Source organism: Oncorhynchus mykiss, chromosome 23 (genome assembly GCF_057628025.1).
Source record: "Oncorhynchus mykiss isolate SJ-2025 chromosome 23, ASM5762802v1, whole genome shotgun sequence".
Classification (NCBI taxonomy): domain Eukaryota; kingdom Metazoa; phylum Chordata; class Actinopteri; order Salmoniformes; family Salmonidae; genus Oncorhynchus; species Oncorhynchus mykiss.
The window spans coordinates 50930029-50958007 of record NC_143044.1 but is presented as its reverse complement, the minus strand read 5'-3'; the positions used below and the strand labels follow the sequence as shown (position 1 = coordinate 50958007).

The 27979-nt window shown below is 45.4% G+C and overlaps 1 protein-coding gene across 1 annotated transcript; it reads right to left on the bottom strand.

Moving 5' to 3' along the window:
• Positions 1-5557: 5557 nt before the first annotated feature.
• Positions 5558-20255, bottom strand: LOC110503042 (potassium channel subfamily K member 1). Its single transcript, XM_036960909.2, has 3 exons — positions 18013-20255; positions 13022-13417; positions 5558-10044 (listed from the first exon to the last, which is right to left on the bottom strand). The coding sequence occupies exons 1-3, from the start codon at positions 18365-18367 to the stop codon at positions 9773-9775; spliced, it is 1023 nt and encodes a 340-aa protein (XP_036816804.1). The 5' UTR covers positions 18368-20255; the 3' UTR covers positions 5558-9772.
• Positions 20256-27979: the final 7724 nt, after the last annotated feature.

Sequence of the window (27979 nt, the reverse complement as noted above, 5' to 3'; positions counted from 1 at the left end):
CAGAAACATTCTGATATGATTGATAAAACATAATTCCGTACAACATAATACAAACATATGTTCTAATAAAACGTCTATATTCTCAAGAACGAACAGCAGTTCCTGTCTGGTACAATACAATTAGATGGGTTCTTGTGGTCTAAGAAGTCAGTCCCAAATGAAAAATGTATAGTATGATTGAGTTGTGTTGATACAGGTATAGTCTTTGTTACTTATAATAATACCAGTATGTCCACAATAATAATAATACCAGTATGTCCACAATAATAATAATACCAGTATTTCCACAATAATAATAATACCAGTATGTCCACAATAATAATAATACCAGTATGTCCACAATAATAATAATACCAGTATGTCCACAATAATAATAATACCAGTATGTCCACAATAATAATACCAGTATGTCCACAATAATAATACCAGTATGTCCACAATAATAATACCAGTATGTCTGTCACGTTCGTTGTATGGAGGAGACCAAGGTGCAGCGTGAGATGAACACATCTTTAATAAGACGAAGAACACTTAAACAAACTTATAAGACAAACAAAACGACCGTGAAGGTATATATGATAAGTGCAGACACAGGCAACTAACACATAGACAATAACCCACGAATTACCCAAAGAATATGGCTGCCTAAATATGGTTCCCAATCAGAGACAACGATAAACAGCTGCCTCTGACTGAGAACCAATCTAGGCAACCATAGACATACAAAACACCTAGATAGTAAACAACCCCGTAAACAACCCCATAAACATACAATCCCCCTAGACAGTACAAAAACACATACATCACCCATGTCACACCCTGACCAAACCAAAGTAATAAAGAAAACAAAGAATACTAAGGTCAGGGCGTGACAGTACCCCCCCAAAGGTGCGGTCTCCAGGCCGCACAACTAAGCCTATATGGGAGGGTCTGGGTGGGCATAACTCCGCCGTGGCGGTTCGGATGAGGGACGCTCCACTCCTGACTCAGCCCACTTACGTGATGTCTCTGGAGTGGAAACCCTCACCGCCGACGCCGGATTAGAGGACGCTACTGGACTGATGTTCGAGTCTGGAGTGAGTGGCGCCTCTGGACTGGAGGGAGACTCTGGCGGATCCGGACTGGAGGGAGACTCTGGCGCCTCTGGACTGGAGGGAGACTCTGGCGCCTCTGGACTGGAGGGAGACTCTGGCGGATCCGGACTGGAGAGAGACTCTGGCGGACTGCGACCCGTCGTGGTAGGTTCCGGACTGCGGCCCGTCGTAGGAGGTTCCGGACTGCGGCCCGTCGTAGGAGGTTCCGGACTGCGGCCCGTCGTAGGAGGTTCCGGACTGCGGCCCGTCGTAGGAGGTTCCGGACTGCGGCCCGTCGTAGGAGGTTCCGGTCTGTAGACTATCGCCGGACGCTCTGGACTGGGTACTGTCGCCAGACGCTCTGGACTGGGTACTGTCGCCGGAAGCTCTGGACTGGGTACTGTCGCCGGAAGCTCTGGACTGGGTACTGTCGCCGGACGCTCTGGACTGGGTACTGTCGCCGGACGCTCTGGACTGGGTACTGTCGCCGGACGCTCTGGACTGGACACTGTCGCCAGACGCTCTGGACTGGACACTGTCGCCAGACGCTCTGGACTGGGTACTGTCGCCAGACGCTCTGGACTGGGTACTGTCGCCAGACGCTCTGGACTGGGTACTGTTGCCAGACGCTCTGGACTGGGTACTGTAGCCGGACGCTCTGGACTGGGTACTGTAGCCGGACGCTCTGGACTGGGTACTGTAGCCGGACGCTCTGGACTGGGTACTGTAGCCGGACGCTCTGGACTGGGTACTGTAGCCGGACGCTCTGGACTGGGTACTGTCGCCAGACGCTCTGGACTGGGTACTGTGGCCGGACGCTCTGGACTGGGTACTGTCGCCGGACGCTCTGGACTGGGTACTGTCGCCGGACGCTCTGGACTGGGTACTGTCGCCGGACGCTCTGGACTGGGTACTGTAGCCGGACGCTCTGGACTGGGTACTGTCGCCAGACGCTCTGGACTGGGTACTGTCGCCAGACGCTCTGGACTGGGTACTGTCGCCAGACGCTCTGGACTGGGTACTGTCGCCAGACGCTCTGGACTGGGTACTGTCGCCAGACGCTCTGGACTGGGTACTGTCGCCGGACGCTCTGGACTGGGTACTGTCGCCGGACGCTCTGGACTGGGTACTGTTGCCGGACGCTCTGGACTGGGTACTGTTGCCGGACGCTCTGGACTGGGTACTGTCGCCTGGACGCTCTGGACTGGATACTGTCGCCAGACGCTCTGGACTGGGTACTGTCGCCAGACGCTCTGGACTGGGTACTGTCGCCAGACGCTCTGGACTGGGTACTGTCGCCAGACGCTCTGGACTGGGTACTGTCGCCAGACGCTCTGGACTGGGTACTGTCGCCAGACGCTCTGGACTGGGTACTGTCGGACGCTCTGGACTGGATACTGTGGCCGGACGCCCTGGACTGGCAAGGCGCACTGTAGGCCTGGTGCCGGCACTGGTGGTACCGGGCTGGGGACACGCACCTCAGGGCGAGTGCGGGGAGCAGGCACAGGACGTACTGGGCTGTGGAGGCGTACTGGAGGTCTGGAGTGTAGAGCTGACACAACCCGTCCTGGCTGGATGGTTATACTTGCCGCGCTGGCACAGGTCGCACAGGGCTGTGCAGACTCACAGTACGCAGAGCCGGCGCAGGATATCCTGGTCCATGGAGGTATACTGGAGACCAGGAGCGCTGAGCCGGCACCCTCCTTCCTGGCTGGATGCCCATTCAGAAATGCACACTGGAGACACTGTGCATTCCACTGCATAACACGGTGCCTGACCAGTAACACGCTCCCCACGGTAGGCACGAGGAGTTGGCTCAGGTCTCCTACCTGACTTAGCCAATCTCCTCGTGTGCCCCCCAAATGTTTTTATTGGGGCTGCCTCTCAGGCTTCCGTGCTAGCCGTGTACCCTTACTAGCAGGGCAGCCTAGTTGTTGGACTAGTAACCGGAAGGTTGCAAGTTCAAATCCCTGAGCTGACAAGGTACAAATCTGTCGTTCTGCCCCTGAACAGGCAGTTAACCCACTGTTCCTAAGCGGTCATTGAAAATAAGAATTTGTTCTTAACTGACTTGCCTTGTTAAATAAAGGTACATTTTAAAAATGTAAAAATATATTGTTGCCATTCCTCCATTCTCCTGTATCCCTCCTCGCACTGTTCCATAGAATCCAAAGCGGGCTCTGGTACTCTCCCTGGATCGATCGACCACCTCTCTATCTCCTCCCAGGTTGTCACCCACTCATCCTTCCCCTGGGTCCATTCTTCCCCAAAGCGCTGTTCCTCCCTTTCACGCTGGTTGGTCCTTGTTTGGTGAGTTATTCTGTCACGTTCGTTGTATGGAGGAGACCAAGGCGCAGCGTGAGATGAACACATCTTTAATAAGACGAAGAACACTTAAACAAAATGACAAAACAACAAAACGACCGTGAAGGTATATATGATAAGTGCAGACACAGGCAACTAACACATAGACAATAACCCACGAATTACCCAAAGAATATGGCTGCCTAAATATGGTTCCCAATCAGAGACAACGATAAACAGCTGCCTCTGATTGAGAACCAATCTAGGCAACCATAGACATACAAAACACCTAGATAGTACACAACCCCATGAACATACAAAACCCCTAGATAGTACAAAAACACATACATCACCCATGTCACACCCTGACCTAACCAAAATATATAAAGAAAACAAAGAATACTAAGGTCAGGGCGTGACAATGTCCACAATAATAATACCAGGATGTCCACAATAATAATACCAGTATGTCCACAATAATAATACCAGTATGTCCACAATAATAATACCAGTATGTCCACAATAATAATACCAGTATGTCCACAATAATAATACCAGGATGTCCACAATAATAATACCAGGATGTCCACAATAATAATACCAGTATGTCCACAATAATAATACCAGTATGTCCACAATAATAATACCAGGATGTCCACAATAATAATACCAGGATGTCCACAATAATAATACCAGTATGTCCACAATAATAATACCAGGATGTCCACAATAATAATACCAGTATGTCCACAATAATAATACCAGGATGTCCACAATAATAATACCAGGATGTCCACAATAATAATACCAGTATGTCCACAATAATAATACCAGTATGTCCACAATAATAATACCAGGATGTCCACAATAATAATACCAGGATGTCCACAATAATAATACCAGTATGTCCACAATAATAATACCAGTATGTCCACAATAATAATACCAGGATGTCCACAATAATAATACCAGTATGTCCACAATAATAATACCAGTATGTCCACAATAATAATACCAGTATGTCCACAATAATAATACCAGTATGTCCACAATAATAATACCAGTATGTCCACAATAATAATACCAGGATGTCCACAATAATAATACCAGGATGTCCACAATAATAATACCAGGATGTCCACAATAATAATACCAGTATGACCACAATAATAATACCAGGATGTCCACAATAATAATAATACCAGGATGTCCACAATAATAATACCAGTATGTCCACAATAATAATACCAGGATGTCCACAATAATAATACCAGTATGTCCACAATAATAATACCAGGATGTCCACAATAATAATACCAGGATGTCCACAATAATAATACCAGTATGTCCACAATAATAATACCAGGATGTCCACAATAATAATACCAGGATGTCCACAATAATAATACCAGGATGTCCACAATAATAATACCAGGATGTCCACAATAATAATACCAGTATGACCACAATAATAATACCAGGATGTCCACAATAATAATAATACCAGGATGTCCACAATAATAATACCAGTATGTCCACAATAATAATACCAGGATGTCCACAATAATAATACCAGTATGTCCACAATAATAATACCAGGATGTCCACAATAATAATACCAGGATGTCCACAATAATAATACCAGTATGTCCACAATAATAATACCAGGATGTCCACAATAATAATACCAGTATGTCCACAATAATAATACCAGTATGTCCACAATAATAATAATACCAGTATGTCCACAATAATAATACCAGTATGTCCACAATAATAATACCAGTATGTCCACAATAATAATACCAGGATGTCCACAATAATAATACCAGGATGTCCACAATAATAATACCAGTATGTCCACAATAATAATACCAGGATGTCCACAAGTCAGCTTGTACTCACATGTATGCTTCAAACAAATACGTTTCAAATACAGGATGACATCATGACAAATACGTACAAGCAAATAAATGAATATTCCCTTCTGTACATCTTAACTTAAATCTTAATTTAGTTGATTTTTGTAGATCTTAATTTGGGCAATATATGTCAGTTAATTCATTATAGTGTAGCTATTACAAATCAGTTAAAGAGTTGTCCAGGGAAATGTTTCTACTGCATTGTACTGTAAAGCAGTCCTGTCTGCCTGCTGTCAATCAGTGTTTTCTATAGTCAAGTTCCTCTGAGTCTCTCACGGAGTACCTTTATTAGAATCATCATCTGCATAAATTACAAACACACATTTGTAAACACTCCTCTTAACATCCCCCAGAAATACTAAGCTCTTTCTAAAATAGTTCAAAGCTAGTTTATAATCATGTTTTTAAATAGTGATTTGCAGTATCAAATAATCAGACTTTTCTTGTCTGTCACAGAGCAGTCCTGAAGCATTACAGATGTAGGCTCTTAATTTGATCACTCTTTGTTGCAGATGAGCTTTGTGATTTACATACATTCACTAAAAACCCACACTAACACAGTTATATTAACAGTATTGCACTTTTCATGTAGCCTACTTTTGGCCAGCCTAACCACTAATCAAGCAACATTATGGACTACATGTTAAAATCCTGTTCCTGCAGGATTATTTTGCTGTGACAATACTGGTCAAATTAAGATCCTATATCTGTACACACACTGCAAGTCTTCTAACAACAACATCACTTCTTCTAAATTCAGTTCTTCTTTGTCCTCTCACTTAAATCTGAAGTTCAGGACATAACTTTTGTACTTTCCAGAACCAATCATTTTTGGTCCAAAATGTTCAACCCGGTCATTTCCCATTTCTGAGTGGTTCACACAAGGTGTTCAGAAACCTGCTGTGGTCATATGATTGATGATAATACACTGCTAAAAATAAAGGTGCTTTATGAGATGAGTCACTGAACCTTTCATGGTTCTATACAGCATCATTTCTTCTGGCAGTGAACCATGATTCAGACCTGCTTTGTTCCCTTCTTAACCGTCCCTTTAACATACAATAAGCCACACAAGTAAGTCCATTTCTTTCAGACTAAATAACGTGAGAAATACAGACAGTACAGCACTAGTCAAGAAACATTTACAACTACCTCAACATAACATCACAACTTGTACTTTAAACTAGCATCAAATAAACATCTTACTGTAATTCATGTTCAGGGCATTTCACAATGATGAAATGGGCTACGGTTGTATACCTGATCCAGTTAACCTGAATACATGCGTTTCAGTTCACTCCTGTAAAATGTACCTTAGAACTACATCCAGTACTATGTGTACAGACTAACAGTATAACGTGATATTAGCTTCCATTTTCCCAGGTGGATGTCCTGTTAAATGTTCCCAACTGTGCTATTGTCAAGTTAGTAGGACTTTCTATCAACTTTCTACGAAGCCCATATCTATGTGTTTATAGCTGTGCTCATAAGGCATTATGACTGCATCATAACTCACTATAAGCGTGTTCATAAACACATGATAGATATGGATATAGTCTATATAAGAACGGTAGATAGATAGCAAGGCTGTTCTGAACAAGGATCCTGACAATGAACGAAGCTCCAATAGTAAGGCAGACATTTCCCTTATCGTTAAGTTACCCAGCGTACACATCAACTAGACATATGAAGGCTACATGTTGTGTGTCATTACTAGGGATAGTTAAGTTCCCGTGGACGATAAAGGGCTAAAATACTATCGTATTCAATATTACTAACAGTGGTTTGAAGTCAAGCTTTTGTTTTTAAAATGGATCCTTTTGCTGAAGCTTAAGTTCAGAAGTTCTCTGAAATACCCTTCTACTCTCCTATGAGACCCCGGTATCACCGTTCCCTCACCGTTTATAGGTTGCATCCCGATTCTCTACCCTTCTTATTGAAAAGCATTGAATTGGTGTAAGCATCGATTGGGGAGAGTTTCGCCGAGAGATTATCAGCTAATGTTACAGAGAGTTTCACCTGGAGAGAATTGATGGTAGGCAGTGATCAAGAGGTGAAAGAAACGCACACGTGTTTAGGCGAGGTGCTGGCTAGCGGAGTAGAACACGTGTTTAGGCGAGGTGCTGGCTAGCGGAGTAGAACACGTGTTTAGGCAAGCTGCTGGTTAGCGGAGTAGAACACCTGTTTAGGCGAGGTGCTGGCTAGTGGAGTAGAACACGTGTTTAGGCGAGGTGCTGGCTAGCGGAGTAGAACACGTGTTTAGGCGAGGTGCTGGCTAGCGGAGTAGAACACGTGTTTAGGCGAGGTGCTGGCTAGCGGAGTAGAACACGTGTTTAGGCGAGGTGCTGGCTAGCGGAGTAGAACACGTGTTTAGGCGAGGTGCTGGCTAGCCGAGTAGAACACGTGTTTAGGCGAGGTGCTGGCTAGCGGAGTAGAACACGTGTTTAGGCGAGGTGCTGGCTAGCGGAGTAGAACACCTGTTTAGGCGAGGTGCTGGCTAGCGGAGTAGAACACGTGTTTAGGCGAGGTGCTGGCTAGCGGAGTAGAACACGTGTTTAGGCGAGGTGCTGGCTAGCTGAGTAGAACACGTGTTTAGGCGAGGTGCTGGCTAGCGGAGTAGAACACGTGTTTAGGCGAGGTGCTGGCTAGCGGAGTAGAACACGTGTTTAGGCGAGGTGCTGGCTAGCGGAGTAGAACACGTGTTTAGGCGAGGTGCTGGCTAGCGGAGTAGAACACCTGTTTAGGCGAGGTGCTGGCTAGCGGAGTAGAACACGTGTTTAGGCGAGGTGCTGGCTAGCGGAGTAGAACACCTGTTTAGGCGAGGTGCTGGCTAGCGGAGTAGAACACGTGTTTAGGCGAGGTGCTGGCTAGCGGAGTAGAACACGTGTTTAGGCGAGCTGCTGGTTAGCGGAGTAGAACACCTGTTTAGGCGAGGTGCTGGCTAGTGGAGTAGAACACGTGTTTAGGCGAGGTGCTGGCTAGCGGAGTAGAACACGTGTTTAGGCGAGGTGCTGGCTAGCGGAGTAGAACACGTGTTTAGGCGAGGTGCTGGCTAGCGGAGTAGAACACGTGTTTAGGCGAGGTGCTGGCTAGCGGAGTAGAACACGTGTTTAGGCGAGGTGCTGGCTAGCCGAGTAGAACACGTGTTTAGGCGAGGTGCTGGCTAGCGGAGTAGAACACGTGTTTAGGCGAGGTGCTGGCTAGCGGAGTAGAACACCTGTTTAGGCGAGGTGCTGGCTAGCGGAGTAGAACACGTGTTTAGGCGAGGTGCTGGCTAGCGGAGTAGAACACGTGTTTAGGCGAGGTGCTGGCTAGCCGAGTAGAACACGTGTTTAGGCGAGGTGCTGGCTAGCGGAGTAGAACACGTGTTTAGGCGAGGTGCTGGCTAGCGGAGTAGAACACGTGTTTAGGCGAGGTGCTGGCTAGCGGAGTAGAACACGTGTTTAGGCGAGGTGCTGGCTAGCGGAGTAGAACACCTGTTTAGGCGAGGTGCTGGCTAGCGGAGTAGAACACGTGTTTAGGCGAGGTGCTGGCTAGCGGAGTAGAACACGTGTTTAGGCGAGGTGCTGGCTAGCGGAGTAGAACACGTGTTTAGGCGAGGTGCTGGCTAGCGGAGTAGAACATGTGTTTAGGCGAGGTGCTCGCTAGCGGAGTAGAATACGTGTTTAGGCGAGGTGCTGGCTAGCGGAGTAGAACACGTGTTTAGGCGAGGTGCTGGCTAGCGGAGTAGAACACGTGTTTAGGCGAGGTGCTGGCTAGCGGAGTAGAACACGTGTTTAGGCGAGGTGCTGGCTAGCGGAGTAGAACACCTGTTTAGGCGAGGTGCTGGCTAGCGGAGTAGAACACCTGTTTAGGCGTGCTGCTGGCTAGCGGAGTAGAACACGTGTTTAGGCGAGGTGCTGGCTAGTGGAGTAGAACACGTGTTTAGGCGAGGTGCTGGCTAGCGGAGTAGAACACCTGTTTAGGCGAGGTGCTGGCTAGCGGAGTAGAACACCTGTTTAGGCGAGGTGCTGGCTAGCGGAGTAGAACACCTGTTTAGGCGAGGTGCTGGCTAGCCGAGTAGAACACGTGTTTAGGCGAGGTGCTGGCTAGCGGAGTAGAACACCTGTTTAGGCGAGGTGCTGGCTAGCGGAGTAGAACACCTGTTTAGGCGAGGTGCTGGCTAGCCGAGTAGAACACGTGTTTAGGCGAGGTGCTGGCTAGCGGAGTAGAACACTTGAAAAAGGAAAGGAGAGCTGCACACCCAGGGGCTCAGATGCAATCATTTAATATCCTAATAACCAACGTTTCGACAGACAAGCTGTCTTCATCAGGGTATAGTGACAAATGCAATGATCAAGTGCACACTTCAGAAGAAGGATAGAGAATTGGATTGCAACCTTAGTTTCACCATCCCTCCCCCCTCACTACACTTCTACTCTCCTTGGCCTTCCCTAGTTTCACCCCAAAATTTTAACTATCCCCACCCCCTTTCTAGCCGATCATGGGGTCGTCCCCACCGGGCGAGGCCAGCTCGGGGACACTAACGAAGGGCAGGTTCTTGGTGTTGTCCTCCCTGAGCGAGGTGGAGTTGTTCTGGTGGGACACGGCGGTGAAGGCCAGATGGTCGTGCTCCAGTATAGCCAGGCGGTCCTGTGGTTTCTCCTTCTTCAGATAGAACATCTTCCTCAGGGTCTTCAGCTGCTGCAGCTCACAGAACGTCTCCAGGACCACAAGCATCACGACCAAGCCCAGGAGGAGGTAGACTGGAGAGAGAGAGAGAGAGAGAGAGAGAGAGAGATTATCCATTAATATTGTCATTTGATCACTCTCTCTCCATGGTTCTTATCCTCACATGCATAGTATGATATAAATACTGAATAGGCTATCTGCAGTGCTCCTCTTCTCCAACTCATCACTGGCTCATTGAAACCCTCAGCTGACTCAGTTCATAGCATGGCAATCACAACCTCACAACATTGTTTGTTTTTCTATCTAACCACTAGGGGGAGGGAAAGGGCAATGATGAGCCCAGCAAGCAGTGTGTAATCAGTAGAAAGGTTTTGGTGTTGGTTTTCCCAATAATAGATGAGCTCATTATTATCATGATCATTACTATGGTCATAATCAACTAAAGTCTCTGAATAGCAGTAGCAGTCTACATTAATTTAGACTTTCTGTGTATTGATGAAGGAAGAGGGGATGTTCAGGAAAGATATGGGAAGATTCTCCTGTCTCAGATTCAGCCAAACTTCACAAACATGCCAGAAGTGCTGAGGGCAATCCAAATCAAATATACAGGTCCCCCTACTAAGTTCAAAATCAGCCTTTTTCTCTCTTCTTAGCCAGGAGCTGTTTTCTGTTTCACAGCAAAAGGCTTCTGGTTTTTGGCTTCTAAAGAGCAATTTGAGCCTGTCCAATAGCACCTAGAGCCTCAAGACAAACTTGTCCAATAGCACCTAGAGCCTCAAGACAAACTTGTCCAATAGCACCTAGAGCCTCAAGACAAACTTGTCCAATAGCATCTAGAGCCTCAAGACAAACTTGTCCAATAGCATCTAGAGCCTCAAGACAAACTTGTCCAATAGCATCTAGAGCCTCAAGACAAACCTGTCCAATAGCATCTAGAGCCTCAAGACAAACTTGTCCAATAGCATCTAGAGCCTCAAGACAAACTTGTCCAATAGCATCTAGAGCCTCACGACAAACTTGTCCAATAGCATCTAGAGCCTCACGACAAACTTGTCCAATAGCATCTAGAGCCTCAAGACAAACCTGTCCAATAGCATCTAGAGCCTCAAGACAAACCTGTCCAATAGCATCTAGAGCCTCAAGACAAACCTGTCCAATAGCATCTAGAGCCTCAAGACAAACCTATCCATTGGGATTCTCTGTCTCTTACCCTATTACAGGGGCCTAATCACTGGCTTACTGGTGCGCTTCCATGCCGTCCATGTCAGGAGTGCGTCACTTGAGTGGGTTGAGTCACTGACGTGGTCTTCCTGTCTGGGTTGGCGCCCCCCCTTGGGTTGTGCCATGGTGGAGATCTTTGTGGGCTATACATGGCCTTGTCTCAGGATGGTAAGTTGGTGGTTGAAGATATCCCTCTAGTGGTGTGGGGGCTGTGCTTTGGCAAAGTGGGTGGGGTTATATCCTGCCTGTTTGGCCCTGTCCGGGGGTATCGTCGGGACGGGGCCACAGTGTCTCCTGACCCCTCCTGTCTCAGCCTCCAGTATTTATGCTGCAGTAGTTTATGTGTCGGGGGGCTAGGGTCAGTCTGTTATATCTGGAGTATTTCTCGTCTTATCCGGTGTCCTGTGTGAATTTAAGTATGCTCTCTCTAATTCTCTCTTTCTCTGAGGACTTGAGCCCTAGGACCATGCCTCAGGACCACCTGGCATGATGACTCCTTGCTGTCTCCAGTCCACCTGGCCATGCGGCTGCTCCAGGTTCAACTGTTCTGCCTGCGGCTATGGAACCCTGACCTGTTCACCAGACGTGCTACCTGTCCCAGACCTGCTGTTTTCAACTCTCTAGAGACAGCAGGAGCGATAGAGATACTCTCAATGATCGGCTATGAAAAGCCAACTGACATTTACTCCTGATGTGCTGACCTGTTGCACCCTCTACAACCACTGTGATTATTATTATTTGACCATGCTGGTCATTTATGAACATTTGAACATCTTGGCCATGTTCTGTTATAATCTCCACCTGGCACAGCCAGAAGAGGACTGGCCACCCCTCATAGACTGGTTCCTCTCTACGTTTCTTCCTAGGTTTTGGCCTTTCTAGGGAGTTTTTCCTAGCCACCGTGCTTCTACACCTGCATTGCTTGCTGTTTGAGGTTTTAGGCTGGGTTTCTGTACAGCACTTTGAGATATCAGCTGATGCATTGCTTGCTGTTTGAGGTTTTAGGCTGGGTTTCTGTACAGCACTTTGAGATATCAGCTGATGTAAGAAAAATGTATATAAATACATTTCATTTGATTTGAAACCTGTCCAATAGCATCCAGAGCCTCAAGACAAACCTGTCCAATAGCATTTAGAGCCTCAATACAAACCTGTCCAATAGCATCTAGAGCCTCAAGACAAACCTGTCCAATAGCATCTAGAGCCTCAAGACAAACCTGTCCAATAGCATCTAGAGCCTCAAGACAAACCTGTCCAATAGCATCCAGAGCCTCACGACAAACCTGTCCAATAGCATCTAGAGCCTCACAACGAACCTGTCCAATAGCATCCAGAGCCTCAAGACGAACCTGTCCAATGCAGAGCCTCAAGGTGTTGGATGATGCTGTATCTCTATTTATATGGTTATTTAAGTTCACTTTAATTTGGACAACCCAGTTCTGGGTCATTCATCACCCCAGTTCTGGATCATTCATCACCCCAGTTCTAGATCATTCATCACCCCAGTTCTGGATCATTCATCACCCCAGTTCTTGATCATTCATCACCCCAGTTCTGGATCATTCATCACCCCAGTTCTGGATCATTCATCACCCCAGTTCTGGATCATTCATCACCCCAGTTCTGGATCATTCATCACCCCAGTTCTAGATCATTCATCACCCCAGTTCTAGATCATTCATCACCCCAGTTCTAGATCATTCATCTCCCCAGTTCTGGATCATTCATCACCCCAGTTCTGGATCATTTATCAATCTCTCATGGACTCTTGGAAGACCAGCACCTATTGTGTGCTAAAAGAAATTCAAGCAAACAAATGTGAACACTTACCAGTGATGCCCACTTTATAGATCTGTCTGAACCTCTGGTTGAAGGACTCTCCTGGTACGTAATCTCCCAGTCCGATGGTACTGAGAGATATAAAACAGAAGTAGAAACTCTCCAGGAAGTTCCAGTTCTCCTCTAGGGAGGAGAAGATGGCTGCCGGGATGAGGAAGAAACAGGAAGCAGCCAGGATGGCGAGGAGCGTGGCGTGGACCATGGCTACCAAAGGTTTGGACAGGCCCCAGCGGGTGGACACATACATGACGGGCCGGCGTGTGCTGAAGATCATGATGCGTTGGACCACGGCAGTGAGGAAGAGGAGGGTGAAGGGGATGCCGAGCACAGAGTAGACGATACAAAAAGCTTTTCCCCCGTCGGAGAGCGGAGCGGTGTGACCGTATCCTGGAGGAAACACAAAGCAGTGTTTAATTCATATTATGATCCATGTTAAAGTACAGCATTATCTAACAACATCTTAATACAATATTGATATTAGTTAAGACCAACCTTAATACAAAGTGTTACCTACTTCCCAAATATTTGCATCACTTTTTTTCATCTACACGTTCATGGTAGTAGTAGTGATGACAGTAGTCTACTGTCCAGCTGAACCACATTACAAGGCAGTAGTAGTGATGACAGTAGTCTACTGCCCAGCTGAACCACATTACAAGGCAGTAGTAGTGATGACAGTAGTCTACTGTCCAGCTGAACCACATTACAAGGCAGTAGTAGTGATGACAGTAGTCTACTGTCCAGCTGAACCACATTACAAGGCAGTAGTAGTGATGACAGTAGTCTACTGTCCAGCTGAACCACATTACAAGGCAGTAGTAGTGATGACAGTAGTCTACTGCCCAGCTGAACCACATTACAAGGCAGTAGTAGTGATGACAGTAGTCTACTGCCCAGCTGAACCACATTACAAGGCAGTAGTAGTGATGACAGTAGTCTACTGCCCAGCTGAACCACATTACAAGGCAGTAGTAGTGATGACAGTAGTCTACTGTCCAGCTGAACCACATTACAAGGCAGTAGTAGTGATGACAGTAGTCTACTGCCCAGCTGAACCACATTACAAGGCAGTAGTAGTGATGACAGTAGTCTACTGCCCAGCTGAACCACATTACAAGGCAGTAGTAGTGATGACAGTAGTCTACTGTCCAGCTGAACCACATTACAAGGCAGTAGTAGTGATGACAGTAGTCTACTGCTCAGCTGAACCACATTACAAGGCAGTAGTAGTGATGACAGTAGTCTACTGCCCAGCTGAACCACATTACAAGGCAGTAGTAGTGATGACAGTAGTCTACTGCCCAGCTGAACCACATTACAAGGCAGTAGTAGTGATGACAGTAGTCTACTGCCCAGCTGAACCACATTACAAGGCAGTAGTAGTGATGACAGTAGTCTACTGCCCAGCTGAACCACATTACAAGGCAGTAGTAGTGATGACAGTAGTGTACTGTCCAGCTGAACCACATTACAAGGCAGTAGTAGTGATGACAGTAGTCTACTGCCCAGCTGAACCACATTACAAGGCAGTAGTAGTGATGACAGTAGTCTACTGCTCAGCTGAACCACATTACAAGGCAGTAGTAGTGATGACAGTAGTCTACTGTCCAGCTGAACCACATTACAAGGCAGTAGTAGTGATGACAGTAGTCTACTGCCCAGCTGAACCACATTACAAGGCAGTAGTAGTGATGACAGTAGTCTACTGCCCAGCTGAACCACATTACAAGGCAGTAGTAGTGATGACAGTAGTCTACTGCCCAGCTGAACCACATTACAAGGTAGTAGTAGTGATGACAGTAGTCTACTGCCCAGCTGAACCACATTACAAGGCAGTAGTAGTGATGACAGTAGTCTACTGCCCAGCTGAACCACATTACAAGGCAGTAGTAGTGATGACAGTAGTCTACTGTCCAGCTGAACCACATTACAAGGTAGTAGTAGTGATGACAGTAGTCTACTGCCCAGCTGAACCACATTACAAGGCAGTAGTAGTGATGACAGTAGTCTACTGCCCAGCTGAACCACATTACAAGGCAGTAGTAGTGATGACAGTAGTCTACTGCCCAGCTGAACCACATTACAAGGTAGTAGTAGTGATGACAGTAGTCTACTGCCCAGCTGAACCACATTACAAGGCAGTAGTAGTGATGACAGTAGTCTACTGCCCAGCTGAACCACATTACAAGGCAGTAGTAGTGATGACAGTAGTCTACTGTCCAGCTGAACCACATTACAAGGTAGTAGTAGTGATGACAGTAGTCTACTGCCCAGCTGAACCACATTACAAGGCAGTAGTAGTGATGACAGTAGTCTACTGCCCAGCTGAACCACATTACAAGGCAGTAGTAGTGATGACAGTAGTCTACTGCCCAGCTGAACCACATTACAAGGCAGTAGTAGTGATGACAGTAGTCTACTGCCCAGCTGAACCACATTACAAGGCAGTAGTAGTGATGACAGTAGTCTACTGCCCAGCTGAACCACATTACAAGGCAGTAGTAGTGATGACAGTAGTCTACTGCCCAGCTGAACCACATTACAAGGCAGTAGTAGTGATGACAGTAGTCTACTGCCCAGCTGAACCACATTACAAGGCAGTAGTAGTGATGACAGTAGTCTACTGCCCAGCTGAACCACATTACAAGGCAGTAGTAGTGATGACAGTAGTCTACTGCCCAGCTGAACCACATTACAAGGTAGTAGTAGTGATGACAGTAGTCTACTGCCAAGCTGAGCCACATTACAAGGCAGTAGTAGTGATGACAGTAGTCTACTGCCCAGCTGAACCACATTACAAGGCAGTAGTAGTGATGACAGTAGTCTACTGCCAAGCTGAGCCACATTACAAGGCAGTAGTAGTGATGACAGTAGTCTACTGCCCAGCTGAACCACATTACAAGGCAGTAGTAGTGATGACAGTAGTCTACTGCCCAGCTGAACCACATTACAAGGCAGTAGTAGTGATGACAGTAGTGTACTGCCCAGCTGAACCACATTACAAGGCAGTAGTAGTGATGACAGTAGTCTACTGCTCAGCTGAACCACATTACAAGGCAGTAGTAGTGATGACAGTAGTCTACTGCCCAGCTGAACCACATTACAAGGCAGTAGTAGTGATGACAGTAGTCTACTGCCCAGCTGAACCACATACAAGGCAGTAGTAGTGATGACAGTAGTCTACTGCCCAGCTGAACCACATTACAAGGCAGTAGTAGTGATGACAGTAGTCTACTGCCCAGCTGAACCACATTACAAGGCAGTAGTAGTGATGACAGTAGTCTACTGCCCAGCTGAACCACATTACAAGGCAGTAGTAGTGATGACAGTAGGCTACTGCCCAGCTGAACCACATTACAAGGCAGTAGTAGTGATGACAGTAGTCTATTGCACAGCTGAACACATTAATAGCAGGTAGCAACAGCAAACCATCATACGTGATTTAGACAAAACAACACGATCTAGAGGGTTGGGAACTCTGTTCTGTAGCTCATGGCACTCACACCAGAAGTTCTGTGGTCTGTTTAAGATGACCAGTTCTGTGGTCTGTTTAAGATGACCAGTTCTGTGGTCTGTTTAAGATGACCAGTTCTGTGGTCTATTTAAAGATGACCAGTTCTGTGGTCTATTTAAGATGACCAGTTCTGTGGTCTGTTTAAGATGACCAGTTCTGTGGTCTATTTAAAGATGACCAGTTCTGTGGTCTGTTTAAGATGACCAGTTCTGTGGTCTATTTAAGATGACCAGTTCTGGGGTTCTATTTTGATCAGTTCTGTGTTCCATGCAATAATGGCTCTATATAATACTGTATACCTTCTTGTATTTGTTCTGGATTTGGGACTGTGAAAAGACCCCTGGTGGCATGTCTGGTGGGGTACGTGTGTGCATCAGAGCTGTGCATAAGTTGACTATGCAAACAATTAGGATTTTTCAACACATTAATGTTTCTTGTAAAAAATAAGAAGTGATGCAGCCCGTCTCAACTCTTAGCCAAGAGAGACTGGCATGCATATGATTAATATTAGCCATCTGATTACAATGAAGAGCAAGACGAGCTGCTCTGTTCTGGGCCAGCTGCAGCTTAACTATACTACAGAGTATGTTGTCCATTTAAGTTGTTGTCTCTGGCTCTTATGATATCAGATTCAGAATGAATAATAACAAGGTTTGTGGTAGTTTGAAAGGGTTTCCAATTCACATGACCCGGCAAGAAACTCCCAGCCCTATAGTCATAACACAGATGAAAAGGAAATAATAATCATGTTCTGTCATGGCCTACAAATAGGACCCAGAGTTTTACCTGACCAGGACATGAGATCAGGGGGGAGGGTGTGGCGAAGCAGAATTGTTTTTGGCCTGCGCTACAAGCGCCTATATATGTCCGCTAATACAGGACTAGTAAAGGCCCAGTGCGTTACTTTTGCTAAAAAAAATATCGTACTTTTTAAAATGATTTTTTTCTGTATTATTCTGATGTGTCAGGGGGTGCTGCAACACAGCTATGCTGCAACACAGCTATGCAGACATCTATTTTGGGGGGTAGGCCTATATAGTAGGCCTTTGTTGTGTGCAATGGCTGCATTGGGGGCATATATGTATTGTCATCACTGAGCTGAGTTCAGGTAACAAAGCCAGGTGTTACTTGGGTGTACAGTGTCTCGAAAGTGTACATTTCAGTGTCACAGGCAACAAAACGCAAACTGCTTTCAGGTTGTGTGCCTAGTTACAAGAAGGTTATGACAATAACGAACTGTATAACCATCATCATAACTATAACTACATAAGCAAGCAACTCCCTTATTTTTCCGAAAATAGGTATATTAAGAGCAACACATTTCTGAACGTCACCTATTCATTTCTGGGAGCGATGTCATTGCGCCAACGTAGAACGAGCTATGACGCGCAGCCTGCATCACCTCCAGCCAGCCCACCCCTAGATGGCTGAAATGCTGTACACTTTAATAGGCCAATGACGGACTCACCTGTGGTAGACAATACAGTACTGGCGAAAAAGAGCGAGGAGGTGAAGTCCCAGTTCCAATTTGACGATGCGTTGTTGAGAATGGACACTCCATAGTTACTGGCCTCGAGCGCCTTCTCCAGAAACTCCTCAAGGCGTTCTTCCGACAGACATTCGTGGTCCTGGAGGAACAGTTTTTTGATGGTTCGTAACTCCTGTCTTAGCCGGTCTTCATAAGGCAGTTCCACCGATGAAAAGACAACAGCTCCGAATATAAGATAAAGAATATATCCCAAGACTAGAAGCAAAAAATACCATGTCGATTTGTGACTTTGTATCAACCGCACACACGAATTGCTAGTTAGAGATTGTAGCATTTTCCAAGAGTTGTTGAAACCTCAATGTGTTACAGTTTATACTCTTAACATAAACAATGAATAGTTTATAGACGCCAAAATAGTAACAACGTCGGCTAAAATATCATGTAGCTTATTTCTAGTTCAAGCGCGAGGTCCTTATCAACTACGACCAAAAGCAAGCATGTGAGAATCGTTACTCTATACGTTTTGGTTTCTTTTCCGTCTCCTCTCTGCCTGTCCTCTGTATATTCTGTTCACTTTCACCGAGAAGGGTCGTTCTGCTGCTGAGAAGAGGATGATGTGGCGGCGGAGGATGCCGGGACTATGTTACGTCAGTCTGTTCCCCTCTTCTCTGCTCCTAGGTGAAACACATCGAAACAGACACGTGGGCGTAGAGAGCGAGTATATGGCACCTCTTTGTCTGTAGTCGTTGTTCACGAAGGTAGCATACGATCAGTGAGAAAGCCAAGGGTGTAGTGAAACCACACCGTTTCCTAAGATTACATCCTATTGCTGAAAGTGACATTGGGGGGTTGACTGTTGACTGTGAGTTAACTCTTACCAAAGAGACAGACAGACATGAGAGCAATGCATTAGAGGGACAACTTTATTATTTTAGTAGGCTGTGCTGTGGCCTGTCTCACCCCTCTTCCAATAGACTACCAGTGTGTATGTGTGTGTGTGTATGTCCAGACAAGTTTGTTTATTTGTCATATACACTGTATATACAGTAGACAGGAGTACAGTAGACAGGAGTACAAGGTGCAATGAAATGCTTTATTGCAGGTTCACCCATAAATCAAACAACATTTTATTGGTCACATACACATGGTTTGCAGATGTTATTGTGAGTGTGGCCAAATGCTTGTACTTCTAGTTCCAACAGTGCAGTAATATCTAACAAGTAATCTAACAATTCCCCAACAACAACCTAATACACACAAATCTAAGTAAAGGGGTGGAATAGCTGCAGGAAGTAGAGGTGCTGAGGGTGCTGCTGCTACCCCTGATAAATAGTAATAAAAATGTATATATATATGTTTTTAAATGGACAATTCTGATATTTTTTCCCTCTAATTGGTATTTTGACAAATCACATCAGATTGTTTCTTTTTCAGAGCTGATCTGATTGGTCAAAAATACCAATTCATGAAAAATATCAGAATTGGGCTGCCTGTGTAAACACAGCCTATGAGACTTAATAGTCTTTTGCTCATTTAAGATAAATGGAATCTATTTGACCAGGTTCACAATCTAATGTTCTATCTGTAGGCTATGCACACTACCCTACTAACATTGTTACCTTCTTATGATAAGCTCAAATCCACCAGCACTTCTCTTTCTCTCATCCGCCTTTCCTCCACTACTTCTCTTTTCTACCACTATCCCCTCAACACCTTTCTCATTTCAACGCAAGCTGGCAAAGTGTCTCTATGGAAACAACCTTTACAGAGTTCCTAGACTGGCACCAGATATTGTGTACTGACAGACCACATCTCCCTGACTGCAACACTCCACTCTGCTGTGTGTGTATGTTTGTGTGTAAGTGTGTGTGTGTGTGTACATGTGTGTGTTTGATTAGATTTATGTTAACAGCTTCTCATGAGAAACGTCTCATCAACAGTGTAGTTTAGCTACAGTATGTAGAGGCAGGGACATTAACAACTAGTTAGGAGGTTGAGAGATTGGGGACCTATCTAGCTGGCTAGCTAAAGACAACTTTATACAATTGCTAGGTGGCTAGTATTACAGAGAAACATTTTTGTTTTATTTATTCATCAAGAAGGACTCAATCGGCTACATTGCTTGACCACATTCATTTCAAATCAAATCACATTTTATTTGTCACATGCGCCAAATACAACAGGTACCAACAATGCAGTTTAAAGAAAAAATAAGAAGAAATACAAAAGACAATAACAAATAAAAGTAACAAGTAATTAAAGAGCAGCAGTAAAATAACAATAGTGAGACTATATGCAGGGGGGTACCGGTACAGAGTCAATGTGCAGGGGCACTGGTCAGTCGAAGCTGTTTAGAAACCTCTTGGACCTAGACTTGGCGCTCTGGTCCCGCTGGCCGTGCAGTAGCAGAGAGAACAGTCTATGACTGGGGTTGCTGGAGTCTTTGACAATTTTTAGTGTCTTCCTCTGTTACCGCCTGGTATAGAGGCCCTGGATGGCAGGAAGCTTTGCCCCAGTGATGTACTGGGCCGTACGCACTACCCTCTGTAGTGCCTTGCGGTCGGAGGCCGAGCAGTTGCAATACCAGGCAGTGATGCAACCAGTCAACCAACCAGTCTCAATGGTGCAGCTGTAGAACCTTTTGAGGATCTGAGGACCTGTGTCAAATCTTTTCAGTCATCCTGAGGGGGAATAGGTTTTGTTGTGCCCTCTTCACAACTGTCTTGGTGTGCGTGGACCATGTTAGTTTGTTGGTGAAGTGGACACCAAGTAACTTGAAGCTCTCAACCTGCTCCACTACAGCCCGGTCAATGAGCATGGGGGCGTGCTCGGTCCTCCTTTTCCTGTAGTCCACAATCATCTCCTTTGCATTGATCACATTGAGGGTGAGGTTCTTGTCCTGGCACCACACGGCGATGTCTCTGACCTCGTCCCTATAGGCTTTCAAATCAAATCAAATGTATTTATATAGCCCTTCGTACATCAGCTGATATCTCAAAGTGCTGTACAGAAACCCAGCCTAAAACCCCCCCAAAAAAGTTATAGAAAAATTCAAGTTCAGAGGGCCTTCAAAGAGGGTGCCACCAGTTACCCATCCCTGTATTAGGTGGCTTAGAGTTTAAAGTTCAGAGAGCTTTCACACTTTTTGCAGGTGTAGAAGCACGGTGGCTCGGAAAACCCCCCTAGAAAGGCCAAAACCTAGGAAGAAACCTAGAGAGGAACCAGGCTATGTGGGGTGGCCAGTCCTCTTCTGGCTGTGCCGGGTGGAGATTATAACAGAACATGGCAAAGATGTTCAAATGTTCATAAATGAGCAGCATGGTCAAATAATAATAATCACAGGCAGAACAGTTGAAACTGGAGCAGCAGCACGGCCAGGTGGACTGAGGAAAGCAAGGAGTCATCATGCCAGGTAGTCCTGAGGCATGGTCCTAGGGCTCTGGTCCTCCGAGAGAGAGAAAGAAAGAAAGAGAGAATTAGAGAGAGTATACTTAAATTCACACAGGACACCGGATAGGACAGGAGAAGTACTCCAGATATAACAAACTGACCCTAGCCCCCCAACACATAAACTACTGCAGCATAAATACTGGAGGCTGAGACAGGAGGGGTCAGGAGACACTGGAAGGATATGACCCCACCCACTTCGCCAAAGCACAGCCCCCACACCACTAGAGGGATATCTTCAACCACCAATTTTACATCCTGAGACAATGCCGAGTATAGCCCACAAAGATCTCCGCCACGGCACAACCCAAGGGGGGCGCCAACCCAGACTGGAAGATCACATCAGTGACTCAACCCACTCAAGTGACGCACCCCTCCTAGGGACGGTATGAAAGAGCCCTAGTAAGCCATTGACTCAGCCCCTGTAATAGGGTTAGAGGCAGAGAATCCCAGTGGAAAGAGGGGAACCGGCCAGGCAGAGACAGCAAGGGCGGTTCGTTGCTCCAGAGCCTTTCCGTTCACCTTCACACTCCTGGGCCAGACTACACTCAATCATATGACCCACTGAAGAGATGAGTCTTCAGTAAAGACTTAAAGGTTGAGACCGAGTTTGCATCTCTCACATGGGTAGGCAGACCATTCCATAAAAATTGAGCTCTGTAGGAGAAAGCCCTGCCTCCAGCTGTTTGCTTAGAAATTCTAGGGACAATTAGGAGGCCTGCTCTTGTGACCGTAGCGTACATGTAGGTATGTACAGCAGGACCAAATCAGAGAGATAGGTAGGAGCAAGGCCATGTAATGCTTTGTAGGTTAGCAGTAAAACCTTGAAATCAGCCCTTGCCTTGACAGGAAGCCAGTGTAGGGAGGCTAGCACTGGAGTAATATGATCAATTTTTTGGTTCTAGTTAGGATTCTAGCAGCCGTATTTAGCACTAACTGAAGTTTATTTAGTGCTTTATCCGGGTAGCCGGAAAGTAGAGCGTCTGCTTAAAACATGTTGGTATTACAGACTCGGACAGGGAGAGGTTGAAAATGTTGGTCAGCGCATGCTTGCAGTACACATCCTGGTAATCCGTCTGGCCCTGCGGCCTTGTGAATGTTTACCTGTTCAAAGGTCTTACTCGCTTCGGCTGCAGAGAGTATGATCACACAGTCTTCCGGAACAGCTGGTGCTCTCATGCATGTTTCAGTATTATTTGCCTCGAGGCGAGCATAGAAGTAGTTTAGCTCATCTGGTAAGCTCGTGTCACAGGGCAGCTCTCGGCTGTGACGCTTTGACTGTCTTAGTGCCATCATCAGTCTGTGGTGGTATGTAGACAGCTACGAAAAATACATATGAAAACTCTAGGTAAATAGTGTGGTCTACAGCTTATTATGAGATACTCTACCTCAGGTGAGCAAAACCTCAAGACTTCCTTAGATATCGTGCCCCAGCTGTTATTTACAAAAATACATAACCCGACGCCCCTTGTCTTACCAGACACCTCTGTTCTATCCTGCCGATATAGCGTATAACCAGCCAGCTGTATGTTGATAATGTCGGTGTTCAGCCACGACTCATTGAAGCATAAGATATTACAGTTTTGAATGTCCCGTTGGCAGTTTGATCTTCCACTAAATTCAACAATTTTATTTTCCAAAGACTGTACGTTTGCTAGCAGAATGGAAGGCAGTTGAGGTTTATTCAATCGTCTACAAATTCTCAGAAGGCAGTCCGCCCTCCGGCCCGTTTTTTTCCGCCTTCACTACACGCAAATGATGGGGATCTGGGCCTGTTCCAGAGAAAGCAGTATGTAATTCACGACGGGCTCATCGGACTTGTTAAAAGAAAAAAAGGATTATGCCAGTTCGTGGTGAGTAATCGCAGTTCTGATATCCATAAGTTATTTTCGGTCATAAGAGATGGTAGCAGCAACATTATGTACAAAATGAGTTCAAAAATAAGTTACAAACAACTCAAAGAAATAAACAAAAAACATAATTGGATAGGAACATGTAAAATGTCAGCCTTCTTTTCCGGCGCCATCTTAACAAGATTTATCAACATATCTCCTGTAAGTCCTGCCCATCACTGGCAGCTGAAATCACATCAAACAATGTGTGTGTCTGTCAACACTCTCCTCCTCCACTGACAATATGTCACGTTCGTTGTAAGGATCGGACCAAGGCGCAGCGTGAGTAGAGTTCCACATCATTTTAATAAATCAAAACTCACTGACCAAAACAACAACCAACCAAACTAAACGTGACGCTACTGATGTGCACTAAGGCAACTATACATAGACAAGATCCCACAACACAAATTAGGAAAATAGCTTCCTAAATATGATCCCCAATCAGAGACAACGATAAACAGTTGTCTCTGATTGGGAACCATATCAGGCCAACATAGACATACAAAACCCCCTAGATATACAAAAACTAGAGTACCCACCCTAGTCACACCCTGACCTAACCAAAATATATAGAAAAACAGATATATCTAAGGTCAGGGCGTGACACAATACTGTCTACATGTATCTAGTGTCCTGCCTAGCATATATTTGATCTGTGGTGCACCTTTGATGGAACCACTTACCAGGGAGAATAGGGAGGAGGGGGTACTCTCTTTCCCTGGTCCAGTCAGTGTGCCCCCTCCGCAAAATACCGCTAGGCTTAAAAATTAAGTTTAGTAATTCATTTAACATCTGAATTATTTGTATTTATTTTATCTGAGGGGTCATGTGTCTTTTGTGCCCCCTTGGCATGAGGGGTGGCAGGTCGCCTAGTGGTTAGAGTGTTGGACAAATAACCGAAAGGTTGCTGGATCTGAATCCCTGAGCTGACAAGGGAAAAATCTGTCATTCTGCCCCTGAACAAGGCAGTTAACCCACTGTTCCCCGGTAGGCTGTCATTGTAAATAAGAATTTGTTCTTAACTGACTTGCCTGGTTAAATTAAAAAATGACGCCTCTGCTTTTTAGGATCACATAAAATGCAAGCCAAGCCAACCCTTTTTCGGTTCTATAAAGCACACATAATTGGCTTGCAAGACTCAATAGTTCATAATGAAAAGTATTTTTTTATTGTGGAAAATTGTTTCAGTGAGTACTGGTTTTCCATTTCCTGGTTCTCAATAGCACCATTTCTTCTAACAATGTAGATAAACCTGAACGGCTTCTCTTCAGGCTATATCTTGTACATTCTTATCCCTCTCAGTTTAAACAATACACGCCTATAAGTCATCAGGGTTTTTTCACAGCGACAAGAGGAACCAGTTTGTGAGTCTAAAATGGAATCCTATTCACTAGTACACTACTTTTGACCATATATATGTATATAGAGAACAAGGTGCCATTTGGGGGGCAGAGAGTGGTTGGATATTTTTGTCAGCTATGTAACATTTACTCAACCGTTGCAGGTTATGAAAAGGTGTCATTATGAGGAAGTACTTGAAAACATAGAGTCAACCATTGTCTGTAAATGGTTGTCTAGTATGACCAAGATACAGTGGTTTATGTTTGGCTGTTGTTTGAGGAAGTAACTAGAAACAAAGAGTTGACTAGAGTGAATTACTTCCTGTAACTATATGATGTATGACCAAGATAATTTTCCAAAATAATGGGGAGATGAAGGGGAGGATCAAAGTTCTCCTGCATCGGTATAATTACCTAATTCCTTGTTTCAGTACTTTTTTCTGTGCTGGATACAACGTAGACATGATGAATAAGCTATACAGACATGAAGTATAACCTATACAGACATGAAGTATAACCTATACAGACATGAAGTATAACCTATACAGACATGAAGTATAACCTATACAGACATGATGAATAAGCTATACAGACATGAAGTATAACCTATACAGACATGAAGTATAACCTATACAGACATGAAGTATAACCTATACAGACATGAAGTATAACCTATACAGACATGAAGTATAACCTATACAGACATGAAGTATAACCTATACAGACATGAAGTATAACCTAAAAAGAAAAAGGTATTTGTGAGTAAAAGATCATCAATGTCTAAAATCAAATCGCGATTCACCTTTGGACTATGACTTTAGCTACAAGGACGTCAGTCCTAGTTGAGTGGTGGTGGATGGTCACAATAAGCCACATCAAGCCTTTCCTAGTTTTCTAGAAAGAAAATCACTGGCACTTCTCATTTCCATTTATAATTTTAATAATGAGGCAAGATTTTCATAATGCTAAAATAGTATGACCGGAATTATAATATTTCTATAGGCTACAACGCTTGAAAATATGTTATCATATTTATTCCGGCTATAGCAATTACAAGTATGTTTTGAATCCACTACTGACCATTGAGTTCTCTTTAAAAAAAGAACAGTGTTGTGTTGTGCTTAGGCAAGCTACAATTTCGACAGGCTAGTCCTTGAATGAACACAACTTTTTTTCCGATCTCTGTGTGTTGGTTCTGTGCCAGTTAGAGCAGTCGTCCAAAATAGACTGTGTTCTGCGGTGTGCTGTTATTTCAAGGCCCCAGTATTGGGAATTTGAGATTCCTAGCAGAGCATGAAGTAATCAGAAGTCAATCCAAGGTTGTATACTAAGTAGTTTGATATGGGGGGTAGTGTAGTGTTTGTACACAGTTAGGCTACACACTACCGTGATACACTTTCACACTCCATCCCCAGCTGGCAACACGAACCGGGTCATGGCTGTGTTCTGACAGAAAGCCTTGGTAATTCCTTAGATGATTGTCAGTCTGGGAAAGAGACAGTTCAGAAGCCAGTCCGGGATAGAGAGAGGAGGCCAGAAGCCTCTCAGCCGGCATTTGTTTGTTTCTGTTAGTTAGTTAACCTCTTTAGCTGGGCATGCCATTTTGTAGTTAGTTTTTTGTGCATATTTATTTTGTTCCCATGAACATATTAATAATTTGCTTGCCCGGGCCAACCAAGAGGTCAAGATGGAGCTGGCCCTGAACTCGGTAAGTTCGCTGTCTCCTGGGCACACATGTAAATACAACATACGCTGATTTCTTACATTTATGCACACATCAAATCAGGTTGCAGACCATGTAGCTGGGCCTAAGACCCCTAGACATAATGAGTCAGGTTCCATGTAGCTGGGCCTAAGACCCCTAGACATAATGAGTCAGGTTAAGGACCATGTAGCTGGGCCTAAGACCCCTAGACATAATGAGTCAGGTTCCATGTAGCTGGGCCTAAGACCCCTAGACATAATGAGTCAGGTTACAGACCATGTAGCTGGGCCGAAGACCCCTAGAGATAATGAGTCAGGTTACAGACCATGTAGCTAGGCCGAAGACCCCTAGACATAATGAGTCAGGTTACAGACCATGTAGCTGGACCTAAGACCCCTAGACATAATGAGTCAGGTTCCATGTAGCTGGGCCTAAGACCCCTAGACATAATGAGTCAGGTTACAGACCATGTAGCTGGGCCGAAGACCCCTAGACATAATGAGTCAGGTTCCATGTAGCTGGACCGAAGACCCCTAGACATAATGAGTCAGGTTACAGACCATGTAGCTGGGCCTAAGACCCCTAGACATAATGAGTCAGGTTCCATGTAGCTGGGCCGAAGACCCCTAGACATAATGAGTCAGGTTACAGACCATGTTGCTGGACCGAAGACCCCTAGACATAATGAGTCAGGTTACAGACCATGTAGCTGGACCGAAGACCCCTAGACATAATGAGTCAGGTTCCATGTAGCTGGGCCAAAGACCCCTAGACATAATGAGTCAGGTTACAGACCATGTAGCTGGACCGAAGACCCCTAGACATAATGAGTCAGGTTACAGACCATGTAGCTGGACCGAAGACCCCTAGACATAATGAGTCAGGTTCCATGTAGCTGGGCCGAAGACCCCTAGACATAATGAGTCAGGTTACAGACCATGTAGCTGGACCTAAGACCCCTAGACATAATGAGTCAGGTTACAGACCATGTAGCTGGACCGAAGACCCCTAGACATAATGAGTCAGGTTCCATGTAGCTGGGCCAAAGACCCCTAGACATAATGAGTCAGGTTCCATGTAGCTGGGCCGAAGACCCCTAGACATAATGAGTCAGGTTACAGACCATGTTGCTGGACCGAAGACCCCTAGACATAATGAGTCAGGTTACAGACCATGTAGCTGGACCGAAGACCCCTAGACATAATGAGTCAGGTTCCATGTAGCTGGGCCAAAGACCCCTAGACATAATGAGTCAGGTTACAGACCATGTAGCTGGACCGAAGACCCCTAGACATAATGAGTCAGGTTACAGACCATGTAGCTGGACCGAAGACCCCTAGACATAATGAGTCAGGTTCCATGTAGCTGGGCCGAAGACCCCTAGACATAATGAGTCAGGTTACAGACCATGTAGCTGGACCTAAGACCCCTAGACATAATGAGTCAGGTTACAGACCATGTAGCTGGACCGAAGACCCCTAGACATAATGAGTCAGGTTCCATGTAGCTGGGCCAAAGACCCCTAGACATAATGAGTCAGGCTACAGACCATGTAGCTG

Excerpts from the sequence above, each read along its gene's own strand:
- LOC110503042 (XM_036960909.2), bottom strand. The coding sequence starts at position 18,367 with ATGCTACAATCTCTAACTAGCAATTCGTGTGTGCGGTTGATACAAAGT. Across the intron at positions 13,418-18,012 it reads TACTGTATTGTCTACCACAG|GATACGGTCACACCGCTCCG; the intron begins GTGAGTCCGTCA and ends TGTTTCCTCCAG. Across the intron at positions 10,045-13,021 it reads CTATAAAGTGGGCATCACTG|TCTACCTCCTCCTGGGCTTG; the intron begins GTAAGTGTTCAC and ends CTCTCTCTCCAG.